Below are 27,672 nucleotides of genomic sequence, written 5' to 3'. Positions count from 1 at the left end.
TTTTCATTTTATCTGACCCACTTGCAAGCTGTAACTCAAGAGAGCCTCTTGTGAGGCGACTAAAATGGAAAAACAGATTCGAAACATAAGGACAGTCAGAGAATCAGCTGTAGTATTTCAATAAAGGATTTTAGTTTTGATGTCATTAGAAGAAAATGTATATGCATGTGTGCAGGTGTATCTAATGAGGTCAATGTGTATCTATAATATAATCTTCTCAAAATCCCTCAGAATGTAACAAAATTTGTAATATAACAAAAAACTTTTCTACACTAGAAATAGATCAAAACATGAATTCAGTTTGATTTGGAGTTATACTCAAGATCTAGACAGAAGCATCAACAAAAGCGTCCAACTTTTAATGCTGCATGTACCATATTCGGCCACTGGGGGGCAGACAAACTTCAAAACAAGCTGACAGACAAATATGTGAGTTGACAGTGAAGAAAACCATCAGTAATAACACATTAAAACTGAATACTTGAATTAAATGTTATTATCACAAATAATATAAGTGGAGTATATACTGTGTATTTGGCTGTTGACAGAAGGGAAACATCTCACATCTGTCATTCAGATTAATTAAATTTAATCATGAAGTTTTGAAAGTGTATTATTTACAAGAAATTATATAGACATTCTGATTATTTACATTATACTATTATTAAAGGGGTGCATTCAAAGCCAATTGTAAAATATAATGTATTTTTAAATGTAGCTTATATTCCCTGTGAGTGAATTGATTCAATTTAAAGAAATTTGATTTATTTAAAAGATTTTAATTTTGGAAAATATAGATTATAATTATCTGAATAAATCATGTAGTGATTATGATGTTATTACTGTAAAGTCACATCTCGGTATTACAGTGTTTATTTGTATCAGTGACAGTTTGGTTCCAGTCTTAAACACTAGGTGGTGTTGTGGCACCGTTACTGATCTCTGGCTGCCAAAGTTTGGCATGAGTTGATGTTTTGTATTCAGTGGGAAGGAGAACATTTCCTCATCCCACACATGGATATCCACCTCTGCGTTTTACTGCATCTCAATCTCCCTGAAATAGCCAAATTACTGAGTGTATCAGGCTACATAATAGGGATATTTTATGATTAAGGTTGAAGAAATTTTCTTGAAAATCAAAAATGAAGTTGCACTACCAAAAACTTTGTCTTTAAGATTTGTTATTAAAGGTTAATAAGAGTCGCCTTGCTGAATGTTCCTAAATATTTTTATCATGTCTCTTAATAGTTTCTCACATAAAAAAAAAAAGTCATCTGCAGTGAAGTGGCTAAACGGTGAGGTGGGTGTGTAACAGCAGTGTTGCTTTTGTTGTCGTGTGAAAGAGGCTGCTGCTGATGGGGAGGGGTGTGGGAGCGGTCGCCATGGTAACAGATTAAAGGCAAAGATATTTCGGATCGCTCTATTAGCACTTCTGCTGCAGTGGGTCTAAACTAAGAATCCTTAAGGGGAGGGAACCATTCATTTTGTTCTGTCTAGATTTGAGGGTTTTTCAAGGAGTAGCATGTTGGGCCGAATTGTCACTTTTTATTGATTATTCTTTTTTTAAAAAAATCACACTAATACATCATTGCTAACTCTTTCTGTGTGAGTAGGGAAGCTGGGAGGAGGAGGAGGAGGAGGAGGAGGGGTAGGGGGTGGGGGGGGGGAATTGACGGCAGATGCCTTTGCAGCAGAGGACCATGGAGGATGTGTGAGGTGTTGCGGGACAAAATGCGGATGGGATCGCGTTTCAACACGGACTTGACGTCGATGAAACTGTCAGATCTCATGGATGTAGTTTCAAGAGGTGTCTGGGAGTGAAAACGCTAAGAGCACATTGTCAACTAGTTTAAATGAGATGGATGGAACGGGATCTCAGACGACTTGAATGATGCACTTATTTTTGCAAGACAGGATGACTTCTGAGGAAAATGTAGTTGCAAGGCAGCCATCAGCCTTTTCCTGATAGAAACAGCTGGGATATTCTGTTGAGATTAATCTCTCACAACCTTGATTCACGATGGAAAGTGGGGTTTTTCTGCCCTGTCTGGATCAATTCATGCTGAGTCCATTGGTCACTTGGGTAAGTAATGCAGAAGGCTTCGATTTTCCTGCCAGAGACTGATATTACAACTCATCCTGTACTCTCTGTGTTATCTAGGTGACGACATTTGTGCCAAATGATGGAGGTGTGCACTTGGACTTTTCTGAATTACTGGATGGAGTCTTTTTGAATGACATAATGAGCCAAATGTAAGTTGTGGCTTAGTTTCTGTGGGTCACTTTCTATTTCATTTGTCACATTTCAAATTTAGGTTTTGAACAGTGTCCAGATTGACATTCAGATTAGTAGCCTGTGTTTTAAAGCCATGCTCCATCCTAGACTATATATAGCATCTGTCATTCATTTATGATTGACTGTAAAGTTTTGATGAAATGACCTGTATCAAACAGAATCATCCGAATCAAAGTCTTTTTTTTGAGAATTACTGTAGTTATCTTTTCCCTCATGTCATCTACAGCAGGGACTGATAGAGCACCAAGTGTCTGCTAACATTCTTATCCAGGCACTAACAGTGCTGGCTTTGTCGCTCTGCAGTAATAAAAGGGATCTTTGTAGTCTGCAGCAGTCTTTAAATGCAACTTCCGCATGACTTACAGGTTAGGGTCTCCCCAAAAATGTTAGAATTAGCATTAAAGCTATAGATACACGACCTACACTGAGGGACATCAGTTTGAAGACTAGAAGTGTGCCAGATCTGCCAAGACATGAGGGGCATCATAGATACTGTCAAGATGCTACTTAAGAGATTATGATTTGTGGGCCGTATGTTCTGAGGGAATTACCCTCACCCATAATAAACTCAAACTGATGGTCCACTGGCAGTTTACAGTTGTGTCAAAAACTACTGTGAGTTAATAAGCAGCAAGATGCTGGTTTTAGTTTCCCTGTTAGGATCCACTGATGCTCCAGACACTGAAGGTAGAATCTGAAATCAAAGAGTTGCAAAGAAAAGGTCAAAAAAAAAAAAATGATGACCCAATGCACTTGTGGATAATGCTGTCTAGCCACCCCAAGTCTACAGTATCCATTCATCCCACTTATCCCCCAGGGTCACAATAACCAGCTCTAAATGCAAAACAATGCTGCACTGAGGGGAGGGGAGGAGGCGGGATAATCTCTTGGATTGGGAGACCCTCTGGGATTAGGGCCTTGTTGTTGGTGTTTATGGTACTGGGACACAGATGGAAGGGAGGGGAGGAAGAGACAGAAACAGGACAAACAGCATAGAGAGAGAGAGACAGGCTGACCAACAATGTGATGCGCAGGACAGTTAGGTAGCGTCTGTCTTTCTCTAGGTGTCTTTTAGGATGTCTGTCTGTCTGTCCCTCTGTCCCTTTGCTGGGATACAAGAAGCAAGATCAAACTTTATAGTTTGGTCCATCACTTGTTTCTGTTTGTTCGCCAGCACCTTTGAAAAAACTATTGTACTCTGCACCCAACAGACACAATTAGTGTTTTATTTCACAAAGGTATCTTTTCTTGGGCGACAAGAAAGGATGCAGACTGACCTACATTTCTGCACTGGGGCCTGTGAACGATAACAGCATATTATGTGACAGTTAGTCGCTACAGTAGGCCCGTACCAGCAGCTCAAGAATCCAACGAAAGGTTTTCTTTGGGGTGGAAAGTCTAACGCCACCCCATTTGGCTGGAAAACAGTCCAGTTTGGTGGCTGAAAGGAATGACGTCACACAGGCTAAAGTTAGAAATGAATAGAGACCTCATACATGTTTTCATGGCGCTCCTAAAGCCAAAACTTTTACCAGCTTCCTTTCATCCCATCCCAGTGATAGTCGCTTATTTGTTTGGGAATAGTAGAAATGTTGGGTAAAATGCCTTTATGTTGTTTCCCATCTTCAGAAATCCCCCTCCTACACCTCAGGGTGCAAAAAAGGTGAGCAGGGATCCAAGTCAGAGGATCCGCAACCTGAACTTCCTCGTCCAGCAAATCAAGACGTATTATCTGGTGAGTGTGGGATGTTTCTTAGCCATGTAATATGTTATATAATGCATCCAAGCTACAGGCTGCTTAACTCTACATCTCTCTCGACATGGGATTATGATATATGAATGTTTGATGTGGATTTTTCTTCTCCACCTCAACTTTGCATCGTGCAGGCACACACACACACACACTGGATCACACAAACCTGATAGTTGGTAGCACTTGTGTCCCAGCAGCTCATCTGGTTCTTCCTAAGATGCGTGCCCTAAATATCAGTCATGTCAACATCTGTGTAATCAGCACAGTAGCGAGGTTAGAGCGCAGCAGCGGGCCACAGTAAAGCTGCGGTCACAGAGCTTTAGAGTGACACATTTGAAGCACGAGACACTGCAGCGGCAGACAGCACGGCTGGTGAATCTTGGATTTTCTGTCTATGTCAGAATAATTAAGTACAATTGGAGCTAAGCTGTCATCTGTTAAGATCTGTTGAGATCACAAAAAAAGTAATTTCACTGGAGTGGAACAATCAAGTTCTTTAGGTACGTACAGTAAAGGAATGATGGCTTTTTATTATTTTTGTCACCACAGATGAACAGCGTTATTTTCAACATCATGTCGAATTATTGTTTCTACTGAAATTGCTCTTGGTAAAGATAAAGTTTGGTTTCTTCTTACATTTTGGTGTCAGTCAGAGTTCACTCTGATGTCTCTCAACACAGCTTTCCACCCTAGCACTTAATTCTGGAGGAAATAAAAATGGCAGAGATCAATAACGTCTACTTCTTGCTAAGAGAAAATCATGAAGAAAGTTAATTTGTTTCAGACTCCGTTGCAGAAAAAGTCGATGTAGCTTTTGCATCTTTAAACTCCTGCTGTCGTGTGAAACCACATCCGTTCCAGTGTAATTTAGGCTATTTTTATTCTGTAAGGTCAGCTGGAGGGCTTTACTTATTGACTTTTGGAAAAAAATGTATGATATTTTGAGTTAGAAGAACTGACAGAGACATAATTAAGCTGCAACTGGTGTGTATTATACTTGTATATCTAGTCAAACAAATTAATACAGTAAAATGCTGTAGTGCCGTGTATCCCTGACATATTTAGATTTGCACACTGATTCATCCTCAAATCAAATATCCTGATCCAAATATTCTAATAGTGCCAAACATTCGAGACTTAATCTGAGCTCCACACTCCATAATCACACATAAATGTGGAAAAGGGAGGATGATGGGAGAGCCATAACCAGTCAGTTGAACTTTCCCAAACGGTCAGGGTGGCAGTCACTGGAAAATGCGACTGTTGGTGTAGTCTCGCTGTACTGCATCAAAGACTAAATGATTCCAGTCAACTGTACTGTAGGTTTCCTCTCACAGGGGAATCACTAATAGTTTCCTGAAGTTTACAGAGTCACTGTTCCATGAGGAGCTATTAACAATCACTATTAAACCACACACACACACTAGTATTTACACACATACTGTACATGCACTCGTGAACACGAACCACTTATAGCTAAAAACAAGGCTGCAGTTTTGGGGGATTTCACCACCGCACCGGGGAAACTGGCTCTGTCATCTACCCATTCAGAGCACTCGCCCGTTTGTTGGCTGAGTTTCTATACATGCGTCTAAGCAGCTGCTATGTGCTGTACATACATACGTCCCCGTCCATTCAGGCACTTTGGCTAGACCGCAAGAAAGGTTTTATTCTGTTCTCGCCTCAGTTTGGCTGAAATGTGCTTATCTTCCTTTTTCTCCCTCTTCCCTCTCTGTTTCTCTTTTTTTTTCACAGGATAATCTGAGACAATTGATAATGACTCCTTTGCCAAACGTGTTGCTGCTTGGCAGGACTCCTTACTGTGGTATGCTCTTTTAAAAGTGTTCTTCCTCTCTCTTCTCAAGTGGAGCTGCTAAGTCAGTGTACGGTTGGAAGCCCGATTAGTCTGTTTGCTGATACTCAGAGTAGATACAGAGTAAGATATTTGTAGTATGGACCTGGTTCATTTGCTGGCTGCTTGTAAAATCGGTCAAATTAACAGATCTAAGAGAAAATGAAGAGTTTAATTTAAAAAATGAGATATCCATCATTTGAAAGAAAAGTTCCAACAACCCTGACAGTAAAATTAAATGATACAGCAGTATCAGTGCAGTTCAAGTGATGATCTTTGTGTTTAAATATTGAACAATGACCATTATTCAGCATTTTATCCCCAAATAATTGGTTCAGATATTCACACACAGTCTGTCTTGGCTCAGTCCTATACCATTTTAATTCAATTTCACTCTATCAGTCTGATAACAACACTGGCATGTGATGTTAAGGCTTTGGTAACTGATGACCCAAATTCACCAGCCAGCGCTCTATTCCACTTCAATCCATGCCAGCAGCCCTCGGTGCTTTCATCTGATAAGTTTCATCTCAGATAATTAACTTTTTGTTACTTGCCCCTCCACCACCACAGAACAAAGTTTGGAGGAGATGAAGAAGCTTTTGCTGTTACTACTGGGATGTGCAGTCCAGGTAAACACACTGACTGTCTGAAGTTTGAGTCCAATGTATGCAGAATAACCACTTTCTCTACCCCAGAACCAGGCTGCATGAGCGAATTCATTTTTTTATTCTCATTTTCAGTGTGAGAAGAAAGAGGAGTACATCGAGAGGATCCAGACACTTGACTTTGACACAAAAGCAGCCATAGCTGTGCACATTCAGGAGGTATCTGATTTCTTCTTCTTGGGACAAATGAAAAAAGAAGGTCAAATGAGCCATGTTAGCTGAATATAACAGATAACATAGGAAATGTACAGATTATAGGAATAGTTCTGAGGATAAAAACACTCATATCACAACCTCTTCCAATAACATGATCAATATACTGTCATCTACAAGTTACCTCGATGTTATGGCGCTTGCTCAAGTTATTCAAAACCAAGAATTTATTCAGAACTGAAAGCAGTGATTGCCTGTGAAATTTATAGCTGCATCAAGATGATCATTATGCTATTATGTGTTCATGCAGATTATATTGCTCTATCCTTTGGTACCCTGATTGTCCCTTTCCAATATTTTCCAGTTGACTCACAGTCAAGAGAACGTGCTAGATCTGCAGTGGTTGGAGTCCAGTGAAGTGAACCCAGATGAGCTGGAGGCCATGGCGAGAAACATGGCCATGCACCTCCGACACTTGTTGGATCAGAGGGACACCCATCTGGAGGTGCTCATGTTTGTTTTTCCATCACTAATTATAATTTTTTAAGATGATCTAATATATTACCTGCATTTTTCTGTGAATTTTGCAACTTATCTGAACCCTCGAAACATATTCTGCACACGCAGTTGTAATTTGGCAATGAAGTAAATGGCTACAAATTGTCCGTATGAAACATAAAATCACTGTGGACATACTTGATCATCACAGTGAAACCATTTCAGTCAACAAGCTATGCTTCTAGTGCACAGATGTTGAGAGGAAATTGGATATTTCCTCTATCCCTTCCTTTTTTGCAGACTATAGCAGAGCTAACGCAAGAAAAGGAAGGTGTGGTTAGCTTGCTCAGTAGCCCCTCCAGCCCGCAGTCTGCCAGCTACCCTCCCATCATGCAGCAGCAGCAGCAGGCCGGGACACAGCAACACTTGGCGGTGGAGCTGGCCGACTCTAAGGCTAAGATCAGACGACTTAGACAAGAGCTGTGAGTACTGCGTGGATAGAGTTCAGGTCACACCACTAGCTAGCTGTGTCACCAAAAAAAATAGTTTATTGTTCATTTATAAAAATGAAAAAATACAATGCAGTTTAACATGAGAGGATGAAAAATATGGATAAAATATTTATGCTAAAAAATATATATAATTTACACAATCAGGAGAGCAGATCATTTTCACTTTATACAGCAGCTTTACAATTTTACAGTCAAAAAAGCATCGCACAGCAAATATGCTAATGAATAAGAAAACAGAAAAAGAGCTGTATCATCCTGGCTAAAGGTTGTAATTTCCCAAAGTAGATAATTTATTATATAATCTCTTAGCATGTTATAAGTGGGTTGTTGGTAAGGAAGCTGAGGTAGCCTCCTCTCTGGGGAACTCCCAATAATGAGTGAATGAGAGAAAGAGAGATACTACAGGATAGGAGATGCCCCGGGGGAGTTTGGCCCACATTAATGCCTGCCTGGCAAGTTCCATGGCTGTGCACTGCCACTGACCCACATCGGCTCTGCGTTTCTGCAGATACTGCATACACACACACTAACCCTGATCCAATCAAGATCCCAGTTCCATCTCTGCACTCTGTCCCCGTCTTCTCCAGTGTATTGTCCTCTCTTGTTGGGATGGTCAGATTAACATACTGTTCCCTCTGAGCAAACACAATGTCACATAGAGCCGTCAAGTATGGCTTGACTTGACTTGCCTTGGCCTTCTTTATACATATACTGTATGCATCTGAACAGGCATTTGCAACAACCAGCAAAATAATACATGTAGAATTTATTTTTTAAAAAAAAAACATATAGGTAAAATGAGGTTCAGGTATAGGGAAAATATTGTGTTGTAATCCTTTATGTGTAGATTTAAAAGATGTAAGTTGTAGCAACAGCAATAATAAGGGCCTATACACCATTTTAAATTTACCATTCAGCATTTGATACATTCTGTTTCCTTGCAATGATGATTAAAATGTGGAATGTGTGTATGTGTACATGCTCACTCTATGTTCATTTAAACTATTTGAATATATACAAAGTTATTGCAGAAAAATAGTAAGTAGTGCACACTAACCTACCCGCCTGCACTGTTCACCCAACCCTACAGAGAGGAGAAGAGTGAACAGACGCTGGACTGCAGACACGAGCTGGAGAACATGGAGGCAGAGCTGAAGAGGATCCAGCAGGAGGTTTGAAGTCAAAGAAGACAAAGAATAAATTACAGCTCCTTCTAATAGTGACACACAGTAACCTTCTGACCGCTCTGCAGATTATACAGATTAATGCACACCATACTTTGCTGCAGAGCAGTGCTTAATGACACCAAATTTAAATCTCCGAACTCTGACTCAAAGACACAGCTAAAGCCTTTGTGGATTTATCTGAACAGGAGATCCCAATTCATATTCTCTGTTAAAGGCATACTATGTAGGATTTTCCTAAAACAACAATGTATAGACTCATACAAAAGCAATCCCTCTCAATCATCACTCATGACCCACTAGAAGTGCGTGGCGGTGTATGTATCCGCAGAGACTCTTCCCTCTGCCTGTATTTTCTTATTTTCTTATTATTTTGCTATGTCCAGAACTTTGCTGGGCGTAAACCTTTGGTCAGTGGGTGTGTTGCTCCTAGCCAATAACAGCACACAAGGTGTGAGGTTGAGATTCTTTAAAAACATAGCGACCAGGTTACAGCACTGTTTTTTTATGTGCTTCAGTGTTTCCCTTAAATGCGATTGTCGCTGTTGAAATGGGATATTTACCTCTCTGTCTCTCTTCTCTGCTCTCTGTCTGTGTCATGGATGTATAAAGAGAACAGGTCTGTATCTGTATGACCAAGTGAGGGGCTTAGCTCCACACACACACACACATGCACAGACACACAAACACACACACAGAGCAGAGAGGTCACAGTGGACAGGATGAAGCGTGCCCTTTGGCTGCATTCACAACAAACCCGACAATGCGGCACCTTCCTACGGGGTTGTGTTGATATGTGCAGAGGTGTGGGCGTGTTTATTTGTGCTTTGCAACATAACTGCCATGAAACAAGCAGAAAATAACATTATTTTTCTGTGATTCACTGCTTTGTTCTCGCTACCGCCGCTCCCCCTCTTTATTCGCTCTCTAGCTCGCTCGAATACCACTGCTCTCTCTCTCTCTCTCTCTCTCGCTCTGGTGTCGTTGAACCGAGGAGGAGGGGTCAACTATAAAATGTTGTATTTACAAACAGCAACTGACAAATCCGACATAGTATGCCTTTAAAGCCTTTTGGCTTAGGTTGGCTGCAATAGTTAGCATGGTTCATATGTTTCCAACAATGACTGGAATTTAAAGCAGCATTGATAAAGTTGATATACTGGACGTGTTAGCAAACAGTTACTTGTTTTCACTTCCAGCAGACATGGAGACGCTGTTATTTGGATTTGTATTTCTGACCAATATTCACTCTCATGTTAGCCGGTGGTTTCCACAAACTCCTGAGAAAAAAATCTGACTCTTTTGCTGCTAAATGCTCCACCATGTTCGCTAACTAGTCGCCAGCTTTGTCTGCTGTTTAGTGCTGGGCCATAAATCTCATAAATCTCTGTGGGTTCATCACTACATGCAACCCCTTTTCACATACATGTAGTCATTTGATTAATTCTTAATATAAAAGTATTGATTAGTGCAGCTTTAAATAAACCAACTTGGCCAAAAAGGTTTTCTGCAGTAAAGACAAGCTGAGAAAGAATGGCGCAGATCTACATTTATTTAAAGTTTTTGCTAAAAATCATGACTCTGTCTGAACCTTCACCAGAACTCCCAGTTGCTTGTGGACGCCCGCGCAGCCCGCACTTACCGTGACGAGCTGGACGCCCTGAGAGAGAGAGCCATCAAGGCGGACAAGCTGGAGAGTGAAGTGGGACGCTACAGAGAGCAACTGCACAAGATGGAGTTCTACAAGGCCAAAGTGGAGGTTGATGCAGTATAAATATTTCACCAGTGAATTTTGAGACATTAATTTTGATCATATATGGTTAGTCTGATGTGCCAATCACATATTAACGAATTTTAAAATAATTTTTTGGATGATAAGATGTAAGGAGTAAGATTTGTAGTAGTTTTCCTTACATATGTAAACGCGAAAGATGGAGATTAAGAGAAATATGACAGTTGTGTGTGTTTTTGTATCTCAGGAGCTAAAGGAGGATAACAGGGTGCTACAGGAGACCAAAGAGGTGCTGGAGGATCAGTTGGCAGGCTGGAGGGCACGCTCAGATAAAATCCACCAGCTGGAGAAGCACAGCCTGTTGCTGAAGGCCCGGATCCACGACATGGAACAGGTCAGACCTCTGCACACAGGGAGATGTCTTGTGTTAAGCCTCCTCTACAAATGACAACACAGACCAGTAGCGTATAACTCAAAAACATCAAGAACTGAAAATTAGATCAACAAGTCCTCTTTGACTCTCAGTGGTCATCTTGTACTTTTAGCAGCTTGGACAGAAACCGTGCTCATTGATAACTTTGTGTCTCCCTTTCAGGAGAGGGAGGCTGATCGGAAACGCATCGAGGAGCTGCAAGAAGAGAACCTGGCTCTGTGTTTGGCACAGAGGAGGAGCATGGAGGAGTCCCAGCACCTGGGTTGGGAGTTAGAGCAGCTCTCCAAGACCACTGGGGACTCTCAGGGTAAAGGCTGGTGTTCAGATGAAGTGATAGATGTTAATAGTTGGATAGGTAGAGCAGATAATTAAGGAGATGGTTATGTAAATTACTGAAGGGTGTGCATACATTTAGCTCCATTACTGGATGTGGAGCAGTTCAACTCAAATCAACAAAAACACGTTAAACCTTCTCCCATGGCTGGTCTAAGTACTAATTTACCAATTTTATTTATTAATTTATTACATTTTCTAATTTAAGGATTATTGGAGAAGTTAGATTACTGTATCCTCTTTTATTTACATGCACACAGAATTTGCACTTTTCGGCACTCAGGCTCAACAAAAGATAGAGAGTATTTCCCTACATTTGAGTGGAGCTCCTACTCATCTTATATCGCTAATTTATCAGACTAAATGAGTTTAGATAGATTCATAAGACATGTAAATAGCATAGAGACTTTTTTAAAATGATCCCCAAGTATGTCTGACTCTGCATCAGTAGGAAAATTCCCCCTAACCAAACTACCACTTTAAATGTTTATCAGTTTTTCATTGTCAATCTTGAGTTCTCACCTTCTTTGGACCCAAAGTTAATTGTCATGATGTGTTTGTCTAAAGGCCAGCAGACTCTGAGTGAGGAGGTGAGTGAGAGGACCCGCAGTCGCATGCTGAAGCTGGAGAAGGAGAACCGAAGTCTCCTCAGGACCATAGAGGATCTCAGAGATGCCTCTCTTAATAACAGCAACCAGCCCAAACACAGCCTCCGTCATGAGTATGACCATGTCTGCCAGGTGGTCTGTAACACCAACAACTGTACCTCATCAACAGATGAACCCACAGAGTTACAAACCTACTGCTCAAATATAGAAAACCACACTAATGTATTCCAGCTCAGTACAGTAACAGAGCAGACGTCCAATGGAGTTTCAGAATGCCACCAAGCAGAAGATCTGGAGGACATCCATAGTGAGATCCTCCTCACAGATAATTCAAACCTTCACATTCAGGAAAAAGGACAGCTAGAGGACGGAGACAGAGGAGACCATCTCAAAGAACTGATGTCTGATCTGGAAGTATTAGAAAACCATCACAATAGGCGCCATTGTTTTGTTGGATCACGTGATCATTCCCCTGGCTCGAAGAACAGCAGCCCCTGCCACGACAGCATCTTCACAGGTCTGCCAACACGCTCCTCCTATGCCAGCAAGCACACACAGCGGCTGGAGGCCAAGTGCAGGGCCCTGGACACAGTTAATCAACATCTACAGACTTCCCTTGACAACACTGGTAGGTGCTATACATTATAATGTTGTAATCAAATAATGATTAACCCCCTTACACACTCCACATAGTTTATTTTTTTACCTCTTCTATCTCTTTAGACCGAAAAGTCCAGCGTTTGGAGGCAGAGGTTCAGGAGCTGGAGGCAGAGAACCAGAGTCTACAGGCCAGCTTGGAGGAACTCCGGATCTCTGCGAGACGTCTGGAACAACTGGAGACAGAGAAGCAGAGCCTGGAGCAAGAAACCACAGCTCTGGAGAAGGAAAAGAGGCAGCTGGAGAAAGAGAATCGACGACTCCGCCAGCAGGTAGGTACAGTAGGCCTGTTTATTAGGTGCAGGTAGGATAATGTCATGGTTGAATAAAAAAAACACTGTTCTACCTTCTTCTGTTTCAGACTGAAATCCAGGAAGCCAATTTGGACAGCAGTAACGTCTGTATGGCAAGCCTGGAAAGGGAGATGCGCTTTGTAGTCAAGGAGGTGGAGGGGTTAAGGGAGACTGCTGAGAGGGTCAAAGGCCTGGAGAGAGACAACAGAGAACTGACCAAGCAAACTGCTATCGACCAAAGGACCCTGGCCACCCTCAGAGAGGTGAGGGGAGGAAGTCTGGGCTGCCCGGCTTACGCTGACTGGATAAATAATCTGCCCTGACCTACCCTGAAATTCCACTGATAATGCACTGTTTCCCCTGGGAATTTGTACAGCAGCTTTGACGTGTATTCCCCATAGACATCAGCTTTAGTTTTGACTGGATTTGATAGGCGCACACTTACAAACTCATACATGATCCGTAATGTATAATCCAAAACAAGTAACTGAACACAAGCTGACTACAGACATTTTTTTTTTTTTAATTAAAATGTAGTCATTTAATTAATCGTTAGTATAGAGGTATTGATTAGTGCAGCTTTAAATACCCCAACTTGGCAAAAAAGGTTTTTAAAAAAATGTTATTTAATTTTTTGTCTTAATATGAACAAAATCTCTCACAAGAACATCAAAGCATCTGCTTAACATTAAAATGATGTCTCTCCAGGAACTGGTGAGCGAGAAACTGAAGACCCAGCAGAGAGATAATGAACTAGAGAGGCTGGCCCATGAGCAGGAGATGAAGATCCTGAACCAGGAGAGTACACAGCAAGCGGAACAAGATGCACCAGACAACAGGTGCAGACATACATACAGCTTGGAATTTATATAATTTAGATTATTGAAATTATGGAACTCTTGAAATGATTGTTTCAAAATGTATTACAAAATAAAATCATTCTCCGAGCAGCAGGTTCAAGATGCTGGAGTCAGAGCTGGAGTCGTCCCTGAAAAAGTCTCTTCAGATTAAAGAGGACAAAATGGCCGCCCTAGAGGCTCGTCTGCAGGAATCCTCCACCCTCAACCAGCAGCTGCGCCAAGAGCTCAAGAATGTAAGTCGTGTCAGTAAAGTTCAGCTTTGTAGGCCTCTTCTCCAGATTCAAGGGTTCGACATCTCTCCATCACACAGGTGAGGCTGAGCTATGAGGCCCTGCAGCAGAGGCAGGAGGAGGAGTGGACAGCAGCAAGTTCCACACCTCCAAGAGAGACTGGCAAGGTGATGAGCGAATGGCTACGCGAAAGCCAGGAAGCCACGAAGGAGCTGCTGAAGCTCAAAGACCGCCTGATTGAAGTAGAGAGGAATGTAAGTTGCTGCAAGACTTTATTCTTTATTGGTCTTAAGGGCCTCATGGGATTACATTAAATGACAGATTCCCTTACACAACAGAATTCCCTTTTGATGCCAACTTAACGTTGTTAATAGAAGAGACATTGTTCTAAAGCTGATATTACACTACTGGTTGTTATGTTGTTCCTCCTGCAGACAGTACTGTTGCATTCGCATGTAGTCACTGTAGTCAGAATAACTAACTTCCCCTCTCTTCTCTCCTCTCATCACCTCTTATCTCCTCTTCTCCCCTCCCCTCTCCTCCCCTCCCCTCTCCTACCCTCTCCTCTCCTCTCACATACAGAATGCGACACTGGAGGCAGAGCGCCAGGCTATGCAGTCCCAGCTGAAGCAGTTGGAGAGCCAGTCTGACAGCCAACAGGCTCAGATTCTTGCCCTGCAGAGGCAGGCTGCCTCACTGCAGGAGAACAACACGGCCTTGCAGACGCACAATGCTAACCTGCAGGTACCAATACAGCACACTCTATTCTCTGTAGTGAACATTACATAACAGCCCACTCATGTAATCCTGATATAGTCCTACAAGATTCTCTATCAAGCCTTTGCAGCAGCATTAACCCCAAAACTGGCCCTCTTTCTTCTCCAGGTTGAGAAATCCACACTGAACTCACAGAGCGCCTCCCTCATGGCCCAGAACGTTCAGCTGCAGCATCAGCAGTCAGGGACAGAAGGTGAGCGAGACAGCGCCATACGTGAACGTGAAGAGCTGCGTGGTGCCCATGAGCAGCTATTACGTGATCACGAGCGGCTGGCGGCTCTGCATGAGCGGCAAGCCATGGAGTATGAGACCCTGATGGGCAAGCATGGCTGTCTGAAAAATGCCCACCGCACTCTGGAGCTGGAGCATCGCACACTGCAGGACAGGTGAGGCAGAGAAGAGACAGGGAAGCTGAGGTTAAGAGAGAGAATATGAGGATATATGAGTATATGACATAATATTTTCTGCTTAACTAATTAACTGCAGTGTTTTTATTAGTTTTCATTGAGTCACTAGGAATGATTGATTAAAAACACATTTTGCTTCGATGTAATTGAAGCAAAATGAGGCCTCAAGGCTCATTTTTTCTCCTGCTTTATCAGATCAGTGTAAGACGTAATTGGCTGGCAAAAGTGCATTTAAAAATTACCTTCACATATTTAGGTACAACAGCCTGTTGCAGCAGCGTACCAAGCTAGAAGACCTAGAGAAAGCTCTGAAGGAGGAGCAGATGAGGATGGCTCTTGAGAAGGAACAGCACAGCACCACCGCTGCTGAATGTTGCAGGCTCCGCGATGAGAAGGACTGGTGAGGAGGCACAAGCACATACACACTAATGCACAAATCTGTCACATTAATTGACGTTCACTTTCACCTGCAAATAAACAAAAGCCCACGCACACACTTTCTCACATTGTCCATATTTTTCAGGCTGAACCAGACGTACCGTCAGCTTCTTAATGACAATGAGTTGCTCACAGTCGATCACAAGCAGCTCAAGAGCCAGCTGAATGAGGCCAAGCTGGAGCACACCTGGCTGGAGGCTGACTTCTCCAAGCTCAAAAAGGAGTATCAGCAGCTGGACATCACCTCCACAAAGCTCACTAATCAGTGTGAGGTATGAACATGCAGCAAGCTGATCTGGTGTGGTATTGTCCCTTGTAATTGCCTCTTGACCTCATTACAGTCTGTATAAACTCTCTTTATCACTGACTTTGTCAGGGCTACATAGGCTCAATTAGCTGGTTTAATGCGTTGTGTTGCAAAATTTCATTTTAATAATTGTGTGACAAACAATACATGCTCACAGGTATGCATATACACCTGCTTGTCTATGTGATGTTTAGTTGCTGAGCCAGTTGAAAGGCAACCTGGAGGAAGAAAATCGCCATCTGCTCACCCAGATTGAGACCCTGATGCTGCAGAACCGAACCTTGTTGGAACAGACTATGGAGAGCAAGGATCTGTTTCACGTTGAGGAGCGACAGTATATGTAAGCAGACATTACCAAAACATACCATATTTTACCATGATGTGATCATTTGTGCTGAAGATACACAGGTACTGGGGAGAAAGATGAGTGGTGTGAGCCAAATGCAGAAATTGGGCTAACACCATGACAAGATATATTTCCATTAAATAGAGTTTGATGAGTTGATTTACAATATTTTGTTGATGAGTTGTTACATTAGTGCTCCGTGTTTGATACAGCCCAAAAACACCAAAGTATTATATACTATGATTATAACTGAAGATTTATTAATCGTCTCTCTCTGTTGTCTCTGTTCAGTGACAAGCTTAATGATTTGAGGAGGCAGAAGGAGAAGCTAGAGGAGAAGATAATGGACCAGTACAAGTTCTATGAGCCCTCACCTCCTCGCAGGTAACTACTTTTTTAAACCATTACAAGAGTGATATGACTCTCTGCATTCATTGTGTACTCACTTATACATTGAGATGAATAGTTTTCCTGATCTTTACAGCAGGACATGTTTGTCAGCATGCTACCTGGCTGGCAGGAACTTCTCATAAGTATCTATTTTTTAATCTGAAAGAGGAAAACACTCATGTGAGCCCACTGTTTGCTAGTTTAGTTCAACTCTTTATGATTAGCAGTGCTTGACTGACTGTTGACCAACGCTTTTCTGTGCTCTTCATAACACATCAGTCATGTGGGTTAGAGTGGTGTAGCTAATTTTAATGGATCGACAGAAAATCAGTCATTTTAGTCATTGTTCAAGCAAAAACAACAAAAGTTTGCTGATTGCAGCTTCTCGGTAGTAAGGATTTAAAACTTTTCTGTGCCATACATGATTGTAAACTTTAATATCTTTAGATTTTGGACTGTTGATCAGAAAAAATAAGACATTTGAAGATGCCACCATGAGCTCTAAGAAATTATAAATTTTTCACTATTTTCTAACATTTTATAGACAAAACAAATAATTGAGAAAATAATTGGCAGATTAAGCAATAATGAAAATAATTGCTAGATGCAGCCCTAAAGTGGTGACTGGCAACCTTGAAACCTAGAAGTAAATGTACCTGAGATGATTGGCCAAATGACATGTACACAAGACCTTTTCCACAATAGAAATATGCAAGTGAATAAATGAAATATTGGGTGGTAGATATGACAGGACTGAGGTTATTTGCCTCTCATTCATTCCTCTTGTACATCTGCTCTTCCACAGGCGTGGGAACTGGATCACTCTAAAGCTGAAGAAGTTGATCAAATCCAGCAGCCGCGAGCATGGACCAGAGCGTCCACCCACACCAACACACTCAGGTGTTACTGAGCCACACATTTCCTGTCACGATAACAGCTCCTTCATCAGCTCAGATGGCTCTGGAGGCACTTCAGCAGGTGATGCCATCTCACCCCAACGTAACAGCAGTGAGTATGAGCTTCTTGAATCCACCAGATCATCTCCCATAGACTTGGCAGAACCGATCTCATTAAAGGACCAAAGTCCCATCATCATCACTTCAGCCATAGACCAGGAAGTAAGAGTCAAGCCTTGTCTCCCACTGAGGCGACCACCACTGTCAGAGGCAGGGCATAAAGATTGTTCAGGAGAGTGTTCATGTAAAGCCCAGCACACAGCCAGTGGACAGAGAGACAGATCTGCAGATGTAGCTTCATTTGAAGGACGGATATCTTCCCCAAATCTGACAAAATTACCCCCTCCACTGCAACATTTTTCAAGGAGACACAAAAACTCAAAGGATTTTTAAGTAAAATCTGTTTAAGCACAGTGTTCGTGTGCTCTTCTTTGTTTTGTCACACATTGTGTCCTGAACAAAATGTTTTTAATCGGTTTGAAACATTTTTAACAATTGCTTGAGATGTGCATGACTCAACCTTTTATAAACCCTCATACATGAAGAATGAGATCTTAGTCATTCAAAAGTTAGTGATGATTGAATTCAGCGTGTTAAAAAAAGCAAGCATATGTTGTGTCATTCTTCCTGATGCATGATGTGTGTGAACTTTCCTCAGCAGTCCACAATTTGTCTCCCCTTTGTCTTTCTCGTGTGTTAATGTATTTCTTCACTCCTTCCATCCCTCCTTCCCTTGTATTTTCCCTCCCTTCCTACATACCTCCCTCTTTCCCTACTCCCCTCTCTCTCTCTCTCTGCTTGCATCCGTCACCTCTCGTCTACCTCCCATGTGGCTGCACTTGCTGTTAAATAGCCACACTGAAAATGTTTCCCCGTATGAGGAACAGGCTGAAGGACAGAGACAAAGTCAAGTCCCTCTTCCGCCGTTCCATGTGTAAGAAAAACTGTGGTCCAGTGTTTGACCCCATCTTGACTGAAGCCTTTTATTTCGCTGCTAACTCAGTAATACTAGCCGTGCCTTTTCTTTATGATTTTCATCATCTACTACATGCCATAATGCTAAAGTAACTCCAGTTTGAGTTCATTATTGTCAACAAGGATGCTTCCCAGCACTTATAAAACCAGTGGTCATGTGTCAGTAATTTGTCCATTCATGCCAACACCATTTAACCACAATAACTTGATGATAATAATTTGATATGATATTACAGATTTAAGCATCTACAGCAGTCACTTTCCTGCAAAGTAGCCTCATTGGACGACAATCTGGGATATTTTAATCTAACAACAGAGGTCAAAGAAATGCTGCATTGCAGGAGGACACTGATGTCACATGAGCACTGTCCTACCAGGAGTCCACTGCACTGTAGGGAAAGAGTCTAGTACAAAAATGATGCACTACTGTATGGTCTATGGAGAAAGCAAACCATCCATGTTTTCCACACCACAGAAAAAAACCCCTCATTATCTCCATGACTAGTTCATCTGTCTACCCCTTCCCTCATCCACCTCCCACTTGTTCCACTCCTCGATCCAACAATGCAGCCCTGAGCAGCTTGGCGTACCCCTCGGCCCCGTTCGAGGACAAGCAGTGGGCACACAGCTCAGAGCAGCTGGAAGAGGACAGGAAAGACGCATTGACCTCATCCCTTACCACATCCATCTTGTCCATCCTCCACCTTCATCCCACCACTCCGCCATCTGGCCATCTCCAAATCACAGCCACTGACACTACTGAGACTGTCCCAGATGTTTCTGAGCTGTGGGTGACAGGTAGAGCCATCCATGAGCCATTGTTTCATTTGACGTCATCTACATTTGTAAAGAGTAGAGCAACACATGCTTGTGCTTTTATGTGATGAGGCTATTGAGAAGAGTGACATGAAAAACTTCACCTGTACCCATTCAGTGATTTCTCATTTTATTTATATTTTATGTCCCACAGACAAGGATTCAAACGATAGTGCTGTGCCATCTGGATTTGAGGACAACGATGAGCTGCAAAACCACGGTAAAGCCCTGTGGATACTCGTTTAGAGGATTCAGCAAGCATACAGATGTATTACCAGCTCAGGAATTAGAGTAAATCCATCAAATCGCAATCATGACCTTGTTTCATATTAATCTGTATGCTGACCGCAGAGTTCAGCAACTACCAGGGAGACTTGATTCTGCTGCCCCCTATTGGTCATGAAGAATATTATGTTGATACGCATGATATAAAATGGACATGTAATCCTATAGAGATAATTATTTTGTTTATGTACTTCCTTTCCAGGGCTCAACGTGGTCCAGAGTCGAGCCCAAAGTGAGAGCAGTGGTGAGTTCAGCTTGAGCCTGGATAACGAGCCCTGGTCGAATGGCAGCAGCCCTGTCCAACAGCCCCAGTCACGCCGTTCCTCCTCCTCCTACCAGCCACCCTGTGATACCTCCACCCCCCAGCACACACAGAAACAACAGCACACAAGCTCTTCTGCTATACACAAGGAGAAAGCGTCTACCATGCCCATTACCAAGAGCCAGAATTCAGATCTCCAGGTCACACCAAAAAAGAAAGAACCTGGGCCAGCTCAGGACTTCTGGCTTATGAGGGGTACAAAGAGCATCAGGAGGGGATCAAGAGGGAAAGTAACACGTCGCTCATCAGATTCAGGGGGCACGGTCAGAATGAGCCCAGTGTTCAATGGGATTCATTCAAAATCGAGCCCTAGCAAAGCTGAAACCCACCGAGCCTCAATTTGTTCACCGATTACAGTGTTGTATGTTCAGGGTAAGTCATCCTCAATGTCTGGCTGCCTCAACTGCTTCTCCACTCCTCTGGGGAAAGAGGTGCGACTAAAGGGGCCCAGGTCCCCTAAAAGTCTCCCTCGTGCCAGCAGTGTCATTTCCACAGCCGAGGGCTCGTCCCGTCGCTCCAGCGTCAACAGCGACTGCAGGGTTGCAGTCAAGGCTGAGCCGCTCCCCACCCCAGTCTCAGAGGAGAGCAGTCATCAGGAGCAGCAGGAAACAGTCAATCAGAATCAACAACCAGACAGTAAAGACAAAGAACTTGAGGCCGCTCCTCCGGTCAAACCCCCCAGAGACCCAGAGATCGTTGTTGCCACAGACCGCCCCAGATCCCCTGTACAGGAGCCACTTTTTGGCTCCTCATTCACTTTCAATTCTGTCTTCTCTAATACCATCTTCAGTGATTCTGTGGTGACTAGCACGAAGAGTCTGGATGCACTTGAGAACAACCAAACCTTCCTCTGTCTGAATTCGTCTCTGGTGCAAAACTGCCCACTTGTGAGCCAAGAGTCTGCTCATAACACGTCGCAAACACTGCTTAAGGTGGAAAATGAGCAGAGTGAGAATGCAGAACATGCAGCTGGGCTGGAAGAGAAGGACAAACCGCTCACAATTGCATGATAGCAACTGTCAAATCGTTTTGTATGTTGCGTTATTCAAATAAAGCAGGTAGCTGCAAGCCAGTTCTCATCACATCAGCACAAGCACACAATTTTAGTTACTGTAATTTTGTATCTTTGCAGTTTATTCCACTGTTTACCTGAGAACACAGTAATATTACATGGTGCATTCAGTAAAAAGATGTTTAGGTGCTTTTGGTTCTGATTTCTATCACACTGCTATAGTAACATTACCAGCTTTTACTTCTTATACAATATACCTGAGTAACAGATAAAGCAATTCACAGTTTCTGTTCAGATTTGTTTGCACAGGTTCTGCATAATACACTAAATTCAGTAGGCCTATGTATAGATCTTCTTTTGCCTGTTAATAATTAGGTTGTTGTTGTGTCTCAAGCATGTTTAGCTTTACTTTACCACACTGACAATCCTTTGTTATGTATATTTGTGTTTGCCAAAACATACTCGTCATTGTATTATTTCTTTTTATGTCCTCATGCTCAGGCAGTACTTTTAACTTATTATACTTTGATTTCTGTCTCTTAGATTTGAATTTGATGGTAGGGGGAAATGTGATGTTCAGATTGTGAGATAATGTGTAAATATTGTAAAATATGATGTGAACCTGGTTGCTTTTTTTCCCCTTAAATAAAAGAAACCCTCTATTAAAATTTACAGAAGCGCACAGTCATGCTTTTATAACGGTGCGGAGAACTTGTGCCCGCCCAGTATTCCTATTGGATGTCAGCCCTGTCACCGGACGCAACGCGGAAGTGGGCCATTTTAGTCGAAAAAACAAAACATTCGTGGGCAGGTGTTGAGTTACTCTGCGTGGTGTAACCTAGTCGGGTCCGCTGGAGTGGCTCCGTAAGCTGTATCGTATAACTCGACAGTTATACCCAGAGTTTGGCACAATGCTGAACGCTGCCGCCGCGGAGAGGAACAAGGACCCCATCCTGGCGGTGCTCGGGGAGAGCGTGAACACCGGGAGACCCCTGCAGGCACTGGAGATCTCCTCCGGCACCGGGCAGCACGTCACACACTTCGCTCAGGCCCTGCGAAACATAACCTGGCAGCCCTCCGAGTATGACCGTCAGTCTCTGGCCAGGTAACAGTTTTTACATTTAAAGAGCAGCTTATAAACGTACGTAATTGCGGTGCCGAATTGAAGATGAATCGCTGAGTAATATGAGGCATTGGTCGTCCTACGCAGGTAGTACAGTAGTTGCGCACCAAGCATGAGAAGTACGAGTGATGCAGGCGTACTCTGCTGGTATACGCGTGTTTTGTTGGAGAGTGTCCGCAATAACAATAATATCTTTTGTTTCTATTCTCAGTATAGAAGCGTACAGAGCCCACTATCAGTTGCATAATGTGAAGCCTGCTATCCACCTGGATGTTTCTCTGCCCCATGAGTACTGGGGAGGGATCCAGCCAGAGAGCCTCGATCTGGTAGTCAACATCAACATGATCCACATTTCTCCAATAGCTTGCACACAGGTTCGTGTGTGTGTGTGTGTGTGTGTGTGTGTGTGTGTGTGTGTGTGTGTCTGTGTGTTTTTGATGCTGCTGTGGCCCCATTGCTCACTTTTACTATGAGGCCCCCTAGTGGATTTATCCAGCCTTGGTTGTATCTAAAATTCCCCAGTGCTTTGACGATTACAGCATTTTTTAACATTGTTAAAGTTTGAATAGCTATAAAGTGGAAATACTGCAATACATACCATCCAGAGTGTCTATATACAGCATAAGGCTTTTGACTCTTGGTGATTACTGTAATCAATGCCCCTTTACAGTTTCTGCCTCAGGTCTTTCAATCCTTTAAAAAAGACTGAAGTAGTTGCCCCTCCTGCCACTCACACTCTGCACGCATGATGTGATGTTAGAGCCTGAAGACATCCCTTTTCTTCTTCTAGGGTTTATTCAAGGGGGCTGGAGCAGTGTTGAAGCCACAAGGCCTATTATTGACATATGGGGTGAGTGAAAAACCGTTTCATGGTGTTATAAACATGCACTTAACACATTCATGCCGCACTAATATTAACAAATCTAAATATGAAAGTGTGATGGTAAATGTTATATCACATCCTTTGCTTTTGACACTCAGCCCTATGCAGTGAATGGTCAGATCACCCCACAGAGCAACGTTGACTTTGACTACAGCTTACGGCAGAGGTGAAGTGTATTTTATGAATCTGCAGTGTTTCATGGAACTCAATATTATTATGAATGAAATGGTCACACAGTACCAAACTTAAACTTATTTGTGTGTGAAACCAAATATGCGTTTGTTTTAAGATTTATCGCTTTATCTCACAGGAACCCAGAGTGGGGCCTCAGAGATATCGCATTCCTCACTTCAATAGCACAAAGAAATGGTTTATTCCTGGAGAAAATAGTAAGTAATCAACATACTTTTTTATCTTTTAAAAAAGATGACAACATAAACAATGCAATTATGGGAATACTGGTTGAACTAATGTATGATTTAAATGTTTTCTTTGTTAGGTGGACATGCCAGCCAACAACAAGTGTCTTCTGTTCAGGAAGGAGAGTCTGGTGTGAAGTGTCCCATTGTTTCTTTTTCTGGATGCAGACCAGTATCGGAGCAGGAGGGTCAAAGCGCCTTAACTTACACTTGAAGCTCAGATACATTGCCAAATTTTTCTGAACTGTAAACAAATCATGTTTCCCCTTATTCTAATACACACTGACAGTAGATGAAATAAATTGAGCAGAATTGTTATATTGCAATCTATTATACACTACATTCTGTATTGCAGACTTGAGTAAAATGAATGAAGCTCACAGCTTTACGTGGCCTGTGTCTGTATTTGCCTCCATACAGCTACCTACTCTTTTTATTTTTTATTTCAGTTTGCAGAAACATCAGTAAAACTAACTTAGGAGAAGTGCTTTGTAGAGATAGATATTTAAGAGGGAATGTGCTGCACATTAGGTCTTGAAAGCATACATCAACAACAGAAGGGAACACCAATGTAAACAACTAATATAAAGATAACTAATAAACATAATACAATAAAACAGAAAAACACAATATAGAGGCAATACACTGTAGGTAACTATTTTTTTTAGCATCAAAAGTTAGGTTGGTCAGCTTGTGTGGCTGCTATTCTGGCTACTATCTCATTTTTCAGAATAATAACACAAAGAACATGTCAAAATGAAGAATAATCAAAGAAAAAAAATCTATTTTATAGTTATTTAAAACCAAGCATTTCAGCATTAGTAAGGCCTCACAACACATCTGGAATGTAGTACAACCTGTGTTGTAATGAATATATATCATACATACAAAAATAGCTTCCATAACTTTATGAACATAGATAACATTTGATTAAAAAAAGTATTAAATATCAGCTTCAGTGCTAAAGGTTCAGATGACCACAGGCCCATTTATTAGTTTAAACATCTGGGATGACAAGTCTTAAGTCCTAAGTTTCAAAATGTCCCACAGGCCTTTTTCCCCAGAACCTCACGTAGTTTCTTGAGTCTGCGTTCAGTTATGGCTCTGACGTAACTGTCTGATTGGATGATGGCCATGCCATCCTGCACTACACCCATCACCAGCAAAGGGTTTTCCTCCATGGTGATGTTGGGGCAGGGGCAGCTCCAGTCTATCTTAGCAATAGTCACCTCTAGGTGCTTTGTATTAAAGAAGGTCAAACCCATCTTTTCATCTCTGAGAACCTCTTCCAAGCTGAAGCGGGCTAAACCAGAGTCCAGATCCTCAATCAGCTCTGTCAGTCGTCCCACGATGGCAAAGTCACTGCGGCACAAGCTGGGCACCATTTTCCCCTTCACCCGACAGGTCTTACAGGATTTCCTTTTGGGTTGCGGACAGTTTGCCTCACACTCCTTTTGGGTGCGGAAGCTGTTGGCGTTCCCATGGCAGCCCCCGTAGGCAAACGCTTGGCACAGTTTCATGAGGGAGTTCCAGGCCCAACGCACCTCCCAAGCTTTGCAGGGACCCTGAACGGCAGGCAGGGAGCAGATACCCATCCCCTCTCTCTGACAGGAGGCCTTGCACTCCTCGTAGGTCTCAAATCGGTTGCGGCTGTCGTCACATCCACCGTTGCTGAAGGCCATGCAGGAGCCCAGCTTGCTGTCATAATACCAATCCACATGGCGCTCACCACTGCACACTCTCAGGTCTAGTTCAGCCAGGCAGTCTGCTGGTGAGAATGGCCGCCCCATGGGCATCTCAGGGTCTTCAGAGAAATCATCATCAGCCCGGCGTATGACAGACAGCGGGTAGTCTGCACGCAGAACTCCTGCAGAATTGCGTGCGATGCAGGTGTAGATGCCTGTATCCCAAACCTGGGCATTGTAAATGACAAGCTGTCCAATGTTGGTGATAACCACGTTGCCATACATCTGATCGGGTCTCATGACAAGCCGCTCACGCCGTTCACTCTGTTTCTCCCATGTTACATCAGGTCTGGGGACTCCTATAACATCACAGTGGAAGCTGACTGTGCCTCCAACATAGATGGACTGATGGTGAGGGTTGGAGTACAGTGTGGGGGGCATGGGGTCATCCTGGGAGGATGTTGGGGTGGGGTGAGCCGTAGTGTCCTGAGGCAGGGGGCTGGTGTGGGGTCCGGCGAGGTAGAAGCGGCAGGTGACTACAGTTAAAGACACCCCCCGGATGCAGGCCTCTGCATCCATGTAGCAGCGGTTGAAATATGTGAGGCCATCTGAGGCACAGGTGAAGTTGGGTTCTTTCTCACATCGGTCCTGGCACTTGCAGATGGGTTGGCCGTCCCAGATGTCACAGGTCGCTCCCTGCTGGCTGCAGATAAAGCCGTCACAGGTAACTGTGGGGGCAGCACTTCCCTTACCTCCACCCTGCCCATCTGGCTGGGCAGAGGTGCCATCAGAGAAACGCGCAGCTACACAGCTGTTGAGGCCACACACGTTGGTGCAGCATTTCTCAAAGTCAGCACAGTCCTGCACAGACACGATGCACAAAACAGCAGATATGAAAGCGAATTAAATACAAAAAAAATAAACAGAGTAAGATACAGGTGCAAAAAACTGATCATTCTGTTATTCTGTAGGGAAAATATAAATTACATCACCTCATCAACTTTGCAGTCTCTCTCGCAGGTGCTTTGCGCATCAACCCAGAGATTTGAATTCAGCTTGTTAGGACAAAGTCCCTCGTGTTCAACTTTGGATCCTGCCACACTTGCACACAAAGAAAGTTCGGGTAATTCGCAAACCAAGAGCACCAACAAATACGCACGTATCCATCCTAATCCTAGTTTATTTGAGTTTGGCGCATCAGGCCAACTTGTATCCTTTTTGCATCTCTGCTCCAAGAGTTGAAGAGGGATTTTATACATTGTTGTTCTTTTGCATGAGTCGCCCCCCGAGTAATTCCATAACTCCTTCAGGTCTTCAAATAAGGAAGTAGGTTGTAGTCGTTTTTTCAAAGGTGGTCGTCCCTTCCGTACGTAAACATTGTGGAAACAAGAGTCAGTTTGTCGTGCGCAGAGAGGAGAGTTGTAGTATTCCCAACGATCAAGACGAGTTCCCTTGCGCTGGACATTTAGTGAACAAAATATAAGCCAGACATGAGTTTAAAAACGCATCTGGGTCGCAGGAATGTTTTGTCTTGATATTAAAACAAAATTCTTGCAACAATGGGCAAAATTGAATTCAATTCTCGATTTCCCAGAGCAGCAGAATAAGCGAACGAAACTGCACAATGAGAAAGAAAAGACGCAACATCAGCCTTTCAGAGTGTGAATGGAGGTGGAAAGGGCAGCCCCTCTGACCGCCCCCGTGGTCGTCCAGTGTCTGAAACTTTTATGAAGCAGCACCATGCGCTAAGCAACTGGACAAACATTGTAAAAACATCAAAGAAAACGTGGTGCTGCGGTGGCAAGCTGTCCCAACAACCGTGCACACGGAGCCAAACATTCCGGTGAGAAACCCAAAGTTAAATGTGTCCAGACAGAATTTATAGAGGTGTCATTCATAAATAAGATAATAGGCTGTTTTGATCGCTGAGAACTGATGTAGTTGTTGGTTAGAATGAGATTTTCTGTTATAATTATATCTTTCCAGCTGTTTTACGCAATACAAACTTATCTAAGTACTAATTTTCTTGCACAAATCAAAGGGAAAATTGTACAAAAACTCGTCTGGAGCGCGAGGCGGACCGCGTGAAAACTAAACACGGGGCGTGTCGCATCATGTCTTGCAAAACATGTTGTTTACGTCCTTCTTGTCTAGACGTCGGTCAATTTAGCACTGTCCCTCATTCACACGGAGCTCAGAGATGCCACGGTCAGGTGGGAAGACGTAAAGCGCCACATTTTCAATAGTGTGCGACTCATCTTTGTCCGGGCGCGGCCCCGAGGCGATGAGAAGCTGCTCCCCTCATCTTTTCATCGGCACTGACCCTGCAACCTTTGGCTGACTTATGACCGCGCTGCATTCATGCGCTGCATCGAAGTCCCGGTTATCCAAAACTGGCCAATACCGAGAGAGCCGCTAATCAATTCAGCACCCCCATCGGTTTTATTACCGACAGGCCCCAGGCTAGAC

At 43.0% G+C, this 27,672-nt stretch overlaps 3 protein-coding genes across 5 annotated transcripts; 2 read left to right on the top strand and 1 right to left on the bottom strand.

Moving 5' to 3' along the window:
* The first annotated feature begins 1,674 nt into the window (after positions 1 to 1,674).
* Positions 1,675 to 22,014, top strand: LOC122979032 (girdin-like). Of its 3 annotated transcripts, XM_044346194.1 has the most exons (29): positions 1,675 to 2,083; positions 2,162 to 2,253; positions 3,926 to 4,031; positions 5,805 to 5,874; positions 6,475 to 6,533; positions 6,645 to 6,728; positions 7,087 to 7,227; positions 7,521 to 7,702; positions 8,823 to 8,904; positions 10,517 to 10,675; positions 10,896 to 11,042; positions 11,244 to 11,388; positions 11,982 to 12,650; positions 12,746 to 12,951; positions 13,041 to 13,235; positions 13,681 to 13,811; positions 13,924 to 14,065; positions 14,143 to 14,316; positions 14,645 to 14,806; positions 14,948 to 15,225; positions 15,503 to 15,646; positions 15,770 to 15,956; positions 16,186 to 16,331; positions 16,629 to 16,721; positions 17,533 to 17,735; positions 18,537 to 18,617; positions 19,229 to 19,456; positions 19,629 to 19,694; positions 19,962 to 22,014. In XM_044346194.1, the coding sequence occupies exons 1-29, from the start codon at positions 2,021 to 2,023 to the stop codon at positions 21,089 to 21,091; spliced, it is 5,565 nt and encodes a 1,854-aa protein (XP_044202129.1). In that variant the 5' UTR covers positions 1,675 to 2,020; the 3' UTR covers positions 21,092 to 22,014. The 3 variants fall into 3 exon arrangements, with proteins under 3 accessions (XP_044202129.1, XP_044202130.1, XP_044202131.1); XM_044346195.1 differs by lacking the exon at positions 18,537 to 18,617; XM_044346196.1 differs by lacking the exons at positions 18,537 to 18,617; positions 19,229 to 19,456.
* Positions 21,941 to 23,906, top strand: mettl26 (methyltransferase like 26). Its single transcript, XM_044346209.1, has 6 exons — positions 21,941 to 22,198; positions 22,428 to 22,590; positions 23,007 to 23,066; positions 23,198 to 23,265; positions 23,410 to 23,488; positions 23,599 to 23,906. The coding sequence occupies exons 1-6, from the start codon at positions 22,005 to 22,007 to the stop codon at positions 23,653 to 23,655; spliced, it is 621 nt and encodes a 206-aa protein (XP_044202144.1). The 5' UTR covers positions 21,941 to 22,004; the 3' UTR covers positions 23,656 to 23,906.
* On the bottom strand, positions 23,687 to 27,672 carry wfikkn1 (WAP, follistatin/kazal, immunoglobulin, kunitz and netrin domain containing 1). The gene is made up of 2 exons (XM_044346205.1): positions 26,196 to 27,672; positions 23,687 to 26,064 (listed from the first exon to the last, which is right to left on the bottom strand). Exons 1-2 carry the CDS (start codon positions 26,460 to 26,462, stop codon positions 24,553 to 24,555), a joined length of 1,779 nt encoding a protein of 592 aa, XP_044202140.1. The 5' UTR covers positions 26,463 to 27,672; the 3' UTR covers positions 23,687 to 24,552.

This window comes from Thunnus albacares, chromosome 3 (genome assembly GCF_914725855.1).
Source record: "Thunnus albacares chromosome 3, fThuAlb1.1, whole genome shotgun sequence".
In the NCBI taxonomy this organism is placed as follows: Eukaryota; Metazoa; Chordata; class Actinopteri; order Scombriformes; family Scombridae; genus Thunnus; species Thunnus albacares.
This window is presented reverse-complemented; position numbering and strand designations above follow the sequence as displayed.